The sequence below is a fragment of the Pleurodeles waltl genome, chromosome 5, assembly GCF_031143425.1.
Source record: "Pleurodeles waltl isolate 20211129_DDA chromosome 5, aPleWal1.hap1.20221129, whole genome shotgun sequence".
NCBI lineage: Eukaryota > Metazoa > Chordata > Amphibia > Caudata > Salamandridae > Pleurodeles > Pleurodeles waltl.
This window is the reverse complement of record NC_090444.1, coordinates 1,370,695,696-1,370,708,434: the sequence shown is the minus strand read 5'-3', so window position 1 is coordinate 1,370,708,434 and position 12,739 is coordinate 1,370,695,696. Positions and strand designations below refer to the sequence as shown.

General features: G+C 40.2%; 1 protein-coding gene across 1 annotated transcript in view; it reads left to right on the top strand.

Moving 5' to 3' along the window:
* LOC138296482 (uncharacterized) overlaps window positions 1-12,739 on the top strand; it is a 1,064,486-nt gene that overhangs the window by 378,295 nt on the left and 673,452 nt on the right. Inside the window, exons 29-30 of the mRNA XM_069235627.1 lie at window positions 8,112-8,177; window positions 10,102-10,214. Coding sequence (XP_069091728.1) covers window positions 8,112-8,177; window positions 10,102-10,214 — 179 coding nt within the window. The remainder of the gene's footprint in view (window positions 1-8,111; window positions 8,178-10,101; window positions 10,215-12,739) is intronic.

Sequence of the window (12,739 nt, the reverse complement as noted above, 5' to 3'; positions counted from 1 at the left end):
AGGAGTGCCTTAGTCACCTACAGTCAAAAGTGCTGTCATCCCTAAACCAGCAATCTTGCCTAGGAGTGAGAGTCCAGCTACGACACTAGAACTGTGGAGGATCTATCAATATAAGCAGTCAATTGTGTTTACTAAGTGACATTGAAATATGTGTTCAAAATATGCCAACCAAGTTAACTTGCTGTTTGTTTAAAAAAAAATTGTTTATTTTAATTGGGTCCTTTGTTATAGAGTGCATTTCATAAATCTAATGCAGGTCAACCTATTCTGTAAAGCCAGAAATTAACCTAGAAACTGACTCTGTTATTATGGTATATCCCTATGTATAATTCAGTACAGTATGGAATTTTCTTGCCACATTTCTTTTGTCTTAACTACATTTTGGTACTTGATTATCTTACAACTCATTTCCTCTTTGTTATTCCTTGGTTTTTGAGGACATAATTTGCATGCAAGGTCGATACTGCCTTAGTATGTATTTATTCCTCACTGTTAAATCACCCTCATTTTGTTTTGTCTGCTAAGCAATCTTGTCTTAGAATGTAATCTGTTTTCCTAGTGCCTCACTTATATTAGATAGTAGGTGAAAGTTATAGTTTGCTATTAGTGAAAATAATTGGTTTCACATGGCATTTATATGGTAATCATGGCCTAGGGAGGAAGATCTAGGAATGCATTGTGTGTCCACAAACAGTATATACTTAAAAGCTTCCCTGGATATGGGCTCATATTCACAAGGACATACCTCACTGTGGAGGCTGTGTAGCACATAGAAAATGAAGTTGAAGAGACATGTACCTGTGCATGCACAGAAGTGACCAAAGGATTTATGTGTATTGTTCAGCAGCAGCTTGTGTTTGAATTTGGGTAGAGGCTCCCTATGTGCTCATAGCATTTGTTAAATGAATACTATGTATTTTTGTATTAAAGGTGCATGCTCACTAAATTTGCAGGTACACTCTCAGCATGCCTATGATCTTGGACAGCTCACAGCTCAGGTTTCCAGTCCAAATTCTATAGTGTGTCAACTTCCTGTCCAATCTTTATAAAAGCAACATAAACACATTGTTGTGTTCAGCTGGTCCCCATTTCACTGCTATGCTCACAGCACACTATTTTGCAGAATTTTTAAAGGAACCTCTGATGAGAAAAGATCTATTGTTAATTAATTAAAGACTTTAAGATTTTTTTTTTTAGTTATTAGATATCTAGGGGCTTTGATAGATTAGGAGCTGCCAGTCTTTCTAGATATGAACCACACAAAAATGCTGTTCAAGGTGACATATTGTCTATATCGGGTACACATTCTTGTTGCTTATCTTTATTCTTTGCCATTGAGATTTATTTTGAAATCGTCATTAGACCAACTGCTTTATTTAATTGTTTTTGAAGAAAAAATCCTAGAAGGATCTGGAATCTCAACCCATTTTGACCAATTCCTTTATTAGAGATGATGATGTGGAGGAGTGCACTGTGCAGTCTTGAGGGTGACTCATTATATTCTGTATTTCTAAAACCTTATCAGTATTCCAAACCAATTATCTCCATTTCCATGGTGTGGATCATTTTTGAGGAAGGTAACTAATATTATGACTTACTTTGACATTGCTTGCTACATCGAGTTGTGACCCAGGAACATGCCTCAGGCACCAAATTGTTAGGACAAGAAAATACCACTGTCTTAAGGTGTCATTTTCTGAATTGTGGCTTAAAATCCAACTTTATAATGAAAGAGGTTTTTAAATTATAATTCCTTAGACGTCCAACATGACATTTCTACTTCCTCCCAAACAAACGTTATCACTTTTTAAATGTAATAAGGTAACACAATGTTATCCTATTGGGGAGACAGGCCACACAGTAGTGAAAAACAGATTTGTGAGTTTTTCACTACCAGGACATGTAAAACTTAAAAGTACACGTTTGCCTTTTTAAATGCAATGCACCATGCCCTGTGGACTGTTTATGGCCCACCCTAAGGGTAATTATATGTATCAAAAAGGGAATTTTAGACTTGGAAAAAGGTTTAATTTGCTAAATTGAAGTGGCAGTTTAAAACTGCACACAGTTTTAAACTGCGTGCAATGACAGGCCTGAGACACCTTTAAGGGGCTACTTAAATGGGTGAGTGAGTGCTGCATGCCCACTAGCAGCATTTACTTTACAGGCCCTAGATTCATGTTGTACCACTTTACTAGGGACTTACAAGTAAATTTAATGCACCAATCAGGCGTAGGCCATGTTTACCATGTGTTAAAGAGAGCACAAATGCTTTAGCACTGCTTATCAGTGGTACAATGCACAGAGTCCTAAAAACCATTACAAACCTGCTCAAGAAACAGGAGGGGTGAAGGCAAAAGGTTTGTGGGGTGACCCTGTAGAGAGGCCAAGTCCAACACACTGGATAGTAACTCTCATGGTTGTCTACTACCACACTCTGGTGGAATGTATTGGGGATTACCTGCTCTGAGAATACCACATGGCACCTTACAGTAGCCATACTAGCTCCTGTGTCCCTCAGAGCCTCCACCTTCTGCCCATTGATGATAACACATTGCCTGTACTTGGAAGTATTAGAAGGCATGTGGGCTTTGGACATCTATTTATCTCCCAGGGACACTAGGGTAACATCAACTCTATCCCTGCACTAAGTGGGGCAATCTCCTCTCCAAACGCTGGCCAACCCTTGAGTCTGTCCACCAATGAGGGGCTGAGCCCTCTCAGGGCGATTGGCATTCCCTTCACATGCCCATACTTATAGCACTCATCTCACTTGGGAACAAACTTCCCTTTTTATCCAAAATATTATTTTTTCTGGATAGGTTGGGGCTGGGTTTCCTTCTTCTGTGAACCATTTTGAGGGCCTTTAGAGAACACCTTTTTTTGTTTTTATGTCCCCCCTCTTTTTTCTGTTGGGGACCCTGACCTTTTGGGGATTCCCTCCAGATACCTCTTGGACACTATGGTGCTGACCCAGAGGTCTGCATCCTTTGCAAATTTCTTGGGGTCAGTTAGCTTATAATTTCTGAATATCAGCTCATACAGCATATCAACATCACTCTACTGCTCCTCACCAAATCTCTCAGTCTATTGCTGGTGTAGTCTAAGAAATCCACCAAAGACTATTTTGGCAACTTGTAGCTGTCCCTGAAATGTAGGTGGTATTTATATGGTGAGCCTAAACATAGTGAGCAGAATGGCCTTCATTGGAGCATACCGCATTTGATCCCTCACCTATAGTGTGAGAAAGGTGTTCCTCCCCACTGTGGGCATGTTTCTACAGGCTTGATCCAAATCCTGCTCTGGGACCCTATGCGTCCACAGGGTTTCTCCATAGGCGGAAAACCATTTGTCTTTATCAGCCCTCACCACATAGCTAGGCATCAAGTCCAGGGGTGTGGAATTTAATAAAATATCTACTTGTCCATGGGACAGGCTGCTTCTTAAATCTACTTATCTTGTAAAAAAAAATTACTTGTTCATTTGGTGCAATGTAGTGAGGCAACAAATTATGGCAGCAATCTCATTGTGTAAGAGCTCTGCTAATAGCCTCTCTGTTTATGCCAGGGCTAATACTACAGTTGTGCTTGAATACTAGCAGTTTCAAGCCCTACTATAGCATATTTCCCTATTTCCCTAATTTCCCTATTTTGCCACCTTTCTGCAGATCAACATACTGGGGCTAGAGGAAGCAGTAAGCAATAGTTCCAGGGCTGGAATTCCTTTGAGCCTGTGCAAACCTACTAACTTGGATGTTTTAAGCATTTTCACCAGCTCTACTCTAATCATTTCCCATACTGAGAAAGGTTGGACATTGCTCCTGACAGGGGCAGAAGTAGAAGTTCTTTCAGGGTTGGGAAAAAAGTGGTTGGAGGGAAAGTGAACTTGTAAACACTCAATAGATTTTCGCATGAGCAAATCTACACATGCATATTTGCTCCTGCTAAAATACAGTGAACAAATATTTGCTAGAAGTACGATTTCCTGGTCTACTTCTGAAAATTCTTGTGAATTCATGAAGGCTGCTAACACAAACACATACCATGGGTGCACTTTTTGTGGCTTTCTTTAAGAATTGGACCATAAATAGGTCTGGCATTAACCAAGACATTTTGTTTTTATTAACATTAATTTCTGTCTTGATAAATCTCTTAGATGGCTTTACTGTGAGTGATAGCATTCTGCTCTTCTACAAGGAGCATATTGGTGCACAAAGTAGTTGTAATCACTGCTAGGAACTACTGTGGCGATGTGTGCTTTTTTGAGACAAAAAAAACATTTTGTTTGCTTTTTGCCAATGTTTGTTACAACAGTGATGGCTTGGCTGCTCCTACAACAATAAAGTGCTACAAAAGTCATGTTAAAACAAGACATGCATTGATAAAACCAAAAGACTTGACAACCAATGTTGTATTGGTTGACTTTACCAGTGCTTGTTTATTTTCATGTTTTCATAATCTTGCTGAAAGTAGTGACACTGATTTTCCATTGTGAATATTTTTTTAAATACTAGCATGCATCAACATGTCTTACTAAATGATGCTTCAAAGAAATAGTACCTAAAAATTCACTGTAATTTAGCAAAACATTTTTTTCTGAACATTTTATTTTGAAAGCAAAGAATCATCAGTCTTGCTTACAAGCTTCTGCAAACATTTGCATATAATCAGACAGCATTGTGGGAGCATTATAAGTAGCATCATATTGTGTACACTTTTCTTTTACTTGAACCACTAGTGCAGTGTGACCTTACAATGTTTAATTAGTATGCTTATCCTAATAATAAAGGTTTTACATTAATGAACCATAAATACAAGTTTGAACAGCATTAACATAAACACAAATAGTATGTCATCTGCAGACATTACCCTTCCCTGTAAACTGGCAGCCAGAGGGGTTGTGCCCAAAGCCAAAATAAACATGAAAACATGTTATCCTTGACCCCAAACAATATGTCCTGGGTGTCAGCTATAGGAATTTCACATCCCTGAAGCTTTGGGGTGTGCAGACTTTCACCTCTCCATGGGCCACTGGATTCCTACCACCATTACTGCTAGACTCTGAAGCTTGTTTTGCTTTTAGGTCCAGCTCTTGTTTACTCATTTCATGAGCTAGCAGAATTTCCCTCTCTTCCAGGAGCAATTTATTTTCCTCCCAAACCCTGTGAGTCTCAGCCTTCTCCTTTGCCAAGACTCTCTCTGTCTCAGCCTTCTCCTTTAGCAAGGTTCTCTCTGCCTCAGCCTTTCTCTCCTAATTTTAAGTTTGGCCATCTGCAGCCTGAACTCTTTCTCTCTGCCTTCTTGTCCTTCAGCTCCTCTTCGGAGAGGTTGGAGCCAGAGATACAGATGTGTGCTCTGGATCTAGCAGAGGACCTCACTCCTATGGGCCCTCCTCTCTTCCCTGGGGCTACAATCTGGGGGTTGTCAGCCCCTCCCTTCATCTCCTCCTCTTGCTCACCTCAACGCCCACTACTCATCCACCTCCCCTGCTATAGTCTGTAGCTGCGGTCTTCTTTGCAAGCCCTGAGGGCCTTCTGGAGCTCCTGCTTCTGGGAGTTCCTGGTTGCCGCAAGCCATCTCTCCCTGCAGAATCCCTGTAGCTTAGCCACATTGTAGCGCTCCCGGTTGTTGAACTCCAGCTCCATGCTTGCAGCAGGTAGGGTCACAGGTGCCCAAAGTCAGGTGGAATAGAAGTAAATTAGGAAAAAGCTAAATAAATCAATAAAGGAGTATTTATAAAAGCGGTTGAATCTGGTATCAGATCATTTGTGATAAAATGTTACTGTTATACAAAATTAATGAATGGTACCCTGTGGTAGCTTGGCACAATAGTAGCAGTCAGGCTTAGGTTAGAGGCAAATTATTTGTTCAGCACACGAACAGTAATACAGGGAAACCACTACACAAGAAAACTCCTACACCAATTTAGCAAAATAGAGTAACATTTAATATATAAGTAAAGACCAAAACTACAAAAATCCAATCGGTAGACCTGGAGATATTGAATTTTAAAGGTTTAAATAAAAGTAGCACCAAAATGTGCAAAGCGCCAATTGAGGGTTTTTGGTTACACTGGACCAGGACAAAGTCACAGGTTCAGGCCAACTGTGCAGGACCGCAGGCCAGGCACAGGACCAAATTTGTCTCGCTGATGATTGTACCTTATGTCCTCGGTGTGCGGTCTGTGCAGTGTTGCGAGGCTTTGAGGGGCTTCGCATTGCTCGGTGCCAGATCTGAAGAAGTTGCCAGCTGTCGGCGAGGCTTTGCAGTTTTGCAGGGCTTTGTGTCGCTCAGTGTCAGTTCTGATGAAGCTGGCAGTTGAGTGGCAAGGCTTTGCGGGTCTTGGCGTTGGTTCCATTGAAGGATTCAGGTGTTTGGTAGGCTTTACGAGGCTTCATGTTGTTCTGTGTTGGTTCTGATAAAACTTGCAGCTGTGCTGCAAGGCTTTATGTTTCTGCCACGCTTCACGCTGGATTTGATGGACCGTTCAGTTAGGTCAGGAGGAGTTCTGTCTGATGCCAATCAAGGGTCCAGGACCTGGGGAAGCACCTCTTGGAGATCAGGAACTTACTCCAGCAGAGACTGGCAGGGCTCAGACAGGTCCGGTTGCAGGTCCAGGCAAAATGTAGCAGGTCAGCTAGGCAATTACAGCAAGGCCTATGGAGCATGTTTTCTCCCTGTATCTCAGAACAGGAGGTCAGCCAACTGAGACTTGGAGTCACTCAGCCAATGATGAAGAGACATGTCTAGCTCCCCCGCCCCCTCAAATCTGTTTCTGGAATGTCCTTTCTTTGCCTGTCCAGGCTCCAAGAGTGCTAGGGTGACAATAGGCAGGTGTTAAGTTCTTTGTGAGTGTGTTGGATGCAGCTTCTTTGAATTGTAATTGGGGAAGGAAACACCTCTGTCCCTCCCATCCTTCCAATACCCATTTCCCCTTTTTCTCACTGTGAGGAATATACAAAGCCCAGCTGCCAACTACCTTCATCCTTGTGACTCAGGATACAGGCTGCAGCCATCAAATGGTTAGAACAAGAAAATTACAACTTTCCAAACGTCATTACTTATTAAATGTAAGAAGTAATCCAGTGTTATCTAAAGAGAGAGCTAGGCTTTGTAGTAGTCAAAAGCAAATTTAGGAGTCGTTCACTACCAAAACTTGTAAAACTTAAAAATACATGTTCTACCCTATAAATAAAATGCACTCTGCCCCGTGGGCTGTTTAGCGCCTATCACAGGACTGACTTAAATGTTTTAAAAAAGAAAGTTTGGGCCTGGCAAAAGGTTTATTTTTCCAGGTCAAAATGGCAGTTTAAAACTGTGCACAGGCTGCAGTGGCAGGCCTGAGACATGTTTTAAAGGGCTACTTAAGTGGGTGGCACAATAGGTGTTGCTTGCCCACAAATAGTTTTTAATTTACAGGCCCTAGGTACATGTAGTACCACTTTACGAGGGACATGTAAGTAAATGAAATGTACCAATTGGGTGTAAGCCAATTTGACTAGTTTGGGATGAGAGTGAACACGCACTTTAGCACTGGTTATGTGTGGTAAAGTGCAGAGAGTCCTAAAGCCAACAAAAATTAATTTCAGGAGAAGGCAAAACGTTTGGGGGAAGACCACACCAAAGGCTGTTAGGTTTTCTATCTTTAAATTACTGTTCGTAGCAATTAGCCTGGTGGCCCCATCTAAATACCTACTTGGCGTCCCTCTGATTTCACCTCTTCTTGAGTCTCATCCTAGGCTCCTGGAATGCACCCTTTGTGTCCAATCTCCTAATTTATATCATTTCTGTGCATTGAAATAACCACTATGTTACCCCCCTTTTACCAAATGCAGGGAGATTAATCTTGCTTTAATCCACCTGCATTTGGCGAAAAGGAGAGCTCTGAATCCTCCCAGCCTCTGCGTTAACAGTTAGACATGTTTCATATTTAGATTTTCTCTTTGTAACCACTGGTGCTTAAAAATGTAATACATGTTGTAAATTGTTACATAAACTTACCTTTTCACACAATTTCATTCATTCTAGCAGAAACATAGTTTATTGATTATTTATGGATTGCTGTTTTGATAGCTGAATGAAAGCAGTTAAAATGTGTTTAAACTCTTTCAGGTTAAAGACACGCTGTTAAAAGAGAAACAGGACATATTTAAACAAGAGCTTGACAAGCAAATTAAGGTGAGAGATTTTTTTTTATTTTCTGTTAAGTGGATAGATAATTTCGGGTTATGATTACAAAGATTGCACAGATGGAGGGATAATATAATATTTATTTTCAGAGAAGCAATCTAAGAAAGCAGTAATTGCATACTGGTAAAGTAGTAACCTTAGCTTCATGTGCCGAACTGTAACTTGTTATTTTCTGCACCAGGATAAGGGCTGGAACCAGTGGCCACTGGGATACTTTTAGCTTACTGCCTTAGGCCCCAAAGAATCTCGGTTAACCTATTTACTTCCCTATAGTAGTGTTTCTTAGATCTACACAGAATCTTAAGGTTTTATTTACCAATGGAACTGATAGATGTTCTTTTTATAAAGTTACATATTCAAGTAACTACATTGCTTGCGTGTTTCGTAACAGCTACAGTGTGATGGTGACAACAAGATCAAGTGGTACATAAGGTATTAGCCTTTGAGTGCCATAACGCAACTTACATTGAACGAGAACGCAAGAGGAAATCTAGCATTGACACAAGAATTATTGTCTAATCATGTGTGTTGGTTGTTATGGGGGAGGATTAAGTGTTGCACCTCCCAGCTACTGTACACGCCGCTGCAGAGGTGAGGCCTCCCATATTACTCTGCCAGGAGCTCACCATGCATCAGCTGGAGGGCCTTACTTTTGTAAATCATTGTTACTAGTTGTGTTAGTTCAGTTAGTTCAAAGTGAGAAAGCAACAACTACAACTTCCATAGTGCACTGTTTTTAATTAAAATGCGCGTCTGTAAAGCAGTGTGCCCTTATAAAAAGGCACTGGCTCAGAGTTTAAGAAAAAACAGTCAAATTAGAAAATCTCCACTGCTCTAGGAAACTGGCTGCACGCAAGCCACACATGGTAGTTTCATCTTCCCTGTAATGATTTCGTGGGAGGTAAAATGGATGTCAGTCTAACTTACTATTGAATCGATGCTGTTAATAAATTAATCCGCTCTACTTGAATTTGTGAAGCTAAACAATGCTTCCATGTGTGCTAAAAAGTGTTTCTGTACCTGGGAGAATTGCATACCAACACGTTCTTTAAGGGGCAACAGAGGCTAAGATAGCTGGAATTGTTCGGTGTGCGCATTTTCATGTCTGTTTATTTATTTTCATATCTAATACTTTTAATAGATCGCATGCGTTTTATGTGTAAACAGCTCTAGAAAAACATTTTTTTTTCATGGAAATATACGTAGGCAATTTGAAGAATGGACTCATGTTACACGAATATTAATGACCAAATTCTGTTCGGACCCTTACAGGGCACCGGCTGTCACTGCGACAGTGCATGCTGTTTTACACGGCTGGCTTAGGGCAGGTGCTAAAATCCTAGGATACATGACACACAAAGGAAAATAGATCACAAGAACTCGTGGCTTTTATCATTTGTACAAGACTTTATCAAACGCTCGTTTAAGGATATTAGGGGCTGGCAAATATAAATTCCCTGGAGTATGTTGGAGCAGCACAGGATGTCTCCCAGAGAGATCACCGGGGATCAGTTTCAGGAGCTTTGGGCAGCGTCAGAGATAATTTGGAGTACATTTTACTGCACAGGATTTAAACTCTCTAATCCACAACTCTCAGGTGCTCCATGTGGCCACGAGTAGCTCAGTTAGTGTCGGTTTTCCCTTCACATTCTGATACATAAAGACCTCCGTTTACAATAAATAAAAAAACAAGTAACAACATTTTAAGAAAAGAACCTGTCCGGGTAAGCAATTTACACATTAACGCGAAAAACAATGCATTAGAGGAAGTGTTTGCCCGTGGGTCCTAAAATAGAAAGAAGATAGATGCTCATATTATTGAATTATTGCTTCTTAAGGACAATTTCCAAAAATGTATTGAAGACAAAATATGCTTTCATTGAAATATTATTATCCTCTTCATTTCTTACAGAGTTTTGTGGTGGAAGTCATTCAGTTTCGCAACAGTTTTGACACACAAGGTCCCGCAGCTCCCGGGGTGAGGCCTGAGGAAGCAGTTTCGAGGCTGCATATTTTCCAAGAAAAGTAAGTTGGTACTTAGTTTGCCTTTCCATTAGTTCAGTAGAGTTTGGGTGTAAAACCAAGTCTGTTAAAATACTACGGTTCTGTTTATTGTCCAGCTTAAATTATCAATACAGTGGGAAATCATATCAAGCGCTTTGAAAGTTGGCAGCTAGCGGTTCTTTAGCTTGATAGTATTAAGCCATCAATTTTTAGAGTTCAAGACGTTCTGGAAGATAACCCATTTTCCACTTCAACACCATTTTCTGTTTTTTACTTCACATAATATGAAAGTCAAAGGTAACCTTTAGCCCTGATCCAGTTCACTGGTGTAGTATGGGGTGGATGACAAGGAGGGCACCTACCCCCCCCCTTCCGCATTTAGGTACAGCCTAGTGTGCAGGCTCACAGTGCAGCGTAACACTACGGCTGATGTTTGGGATGCCGCAGACCGCCCCGCTCCCCAAAATAATGAGACTGTATAAATCAGTATTTTAATACGGATTGTAGAATACATAAAGCATGGTGCCTGCACCAGATCTTATACCTAATACCTTCACTACACCAAAGTATATAATGAAATTCATGCTAAGGTTTTTAATATAGTAGTGCGGCTAGATAAATTACTATTCTACTTAAGTCCTTGAAAATGTGGGGGCAAGGTGTTTTTCACAGATCCTAAGGAAAACACTTCTTATTATAATGTAATATATAACAAAACATTATGTGAAGTTATTAATACTGTGACTATTTTTATATAGTGCCATTAAAATGTACTTTCTTTTTAAAACTACCAGTTAAATTCATTTTAACCACATTCTGGCACTTTGTTTTGGTTTTCCATTAATAGTTTGCTAATACAAATCTCAGTATGACAGCAACATTAAAACCCATCAAAACCACACATCACACCACCCTTCATTAGTACATCCATCTACTCAACACATACTTTTCAAGAATTCAGATCAATTGGTTCTGTCACTGTTTGTTTATTTCTGCTTTTGCAAGAGATCGTCAAAGCTCTGTGAAGGTAACTTTTGACATAAGGCTCTGGCTTTGTGAATGTGTCTTGTGAGAAGAGAAACATTATACACCATCAGAGTGACAAGGGTCATTTTTTGACAAAAAATTGCAGAGTTAAATAAAGGATCATAACACTTTTATTTGCCAAACAGGCTCCAAGTGCAGGTCCTGAGCAGAGGGTTACATGATACAATACAAGCAGTCTTATACAAGCCATGAGCTTGTAGTGAGGTTGACAAAAGCAATAATTCCTCAAACAGCCATGTTCTCTCTCTCTTTCTCTCACGCACACACACGCACATACCCCCCAGGAGTCTTTCACATGCTGCGTCTGAATAAGGCAGGAAGTCTCATACACTTGAAGAATGCCCTTTTTAATTCCTTGCTTTTAGGAAATAGAATGTTTCATGCCAGAAAGTATAATTATGCTTTCCCTTTATTAGAATAGCATGTCAAGTCCAAGAATGTAAAGATAGTGTGTACGTGCATGCATATTTGAAAAATGGGTATTGTTTATCTGAGAGATAGGTATTGGTCACCCAACCTGTGTGTTAGTGTCTCAAAGCAGAGGGAGGATGTCATCTGCTTGTTAAGAATACAACAAATGATGGCTGTGTAGCGAGGGCCTGGAGTTGGGAATAAACAACACACTCCATGACTTTCATCCAAGGTAACCCAGCGAGGGAGGAGTTGTTATGTTGCAGTCCAGAGGGGATCAAGAAAATCTATTAATAACAGAAGCAATCGGTAACATGAAGGGATCAGTGTCACTAACTATTCAACTGTGAGAAAATCAAAATCATCTGCTCTGTGTCTAGTTTGAACTTATATGGGATGGACAACAAATGAGAAAGGAAAGGAGTCGGTTTTAGTATACATAACAGTGCCTACATAGCTAACAAATGTAGGCTGGTGAGTACATGACATAGACTTGGAAGAAAAGAGTTGCCTGGCTTAATAGTAAATGTATTTTTTCTAGTGCCCTTAACTTTATGTAGAAGATAATTAGAGACAGAGGTTTTTCATAAACAAGATATTTGATCTGATTAGGTTCTTTATAGTTTTAAACAAATCTTTAGGGTTATTGATGGTCCAAGTGATCTTAAAAGACAAGAATGTTATTTTGTTCCTCAAAAATGGTCTCAGGCATGTTGTAAACAATCCTGTGAAGGGCTTCTTGGTTGTATATTCAAAATTATGTTCCCAAGCTTTCTATTTTTTTGGAAATTTCTTTATTGGCATTTGGTAATAGCAACAGTACTACAAAGTCAGCTAATGGAAGTTAGAACGGGGGATAAGGCGGAAGAGGGGAGGGAGGCGCAAAGCGATTACAAGTACAGTGATGGTATTGCATTTGCCCATCTGTGTAGGACCTCAAAGATAACAATTCTGATCAAACATTTTCCATTTTGAATGTAAACTTCAAGCGTACCATAAAGCGATTGATCTGGTGATGACAGGACTCCCAGCTTCTGTATCACAGGCATCAGGGCATGGGAGTGTGGGAATAGCCACAGCTCAGGGAG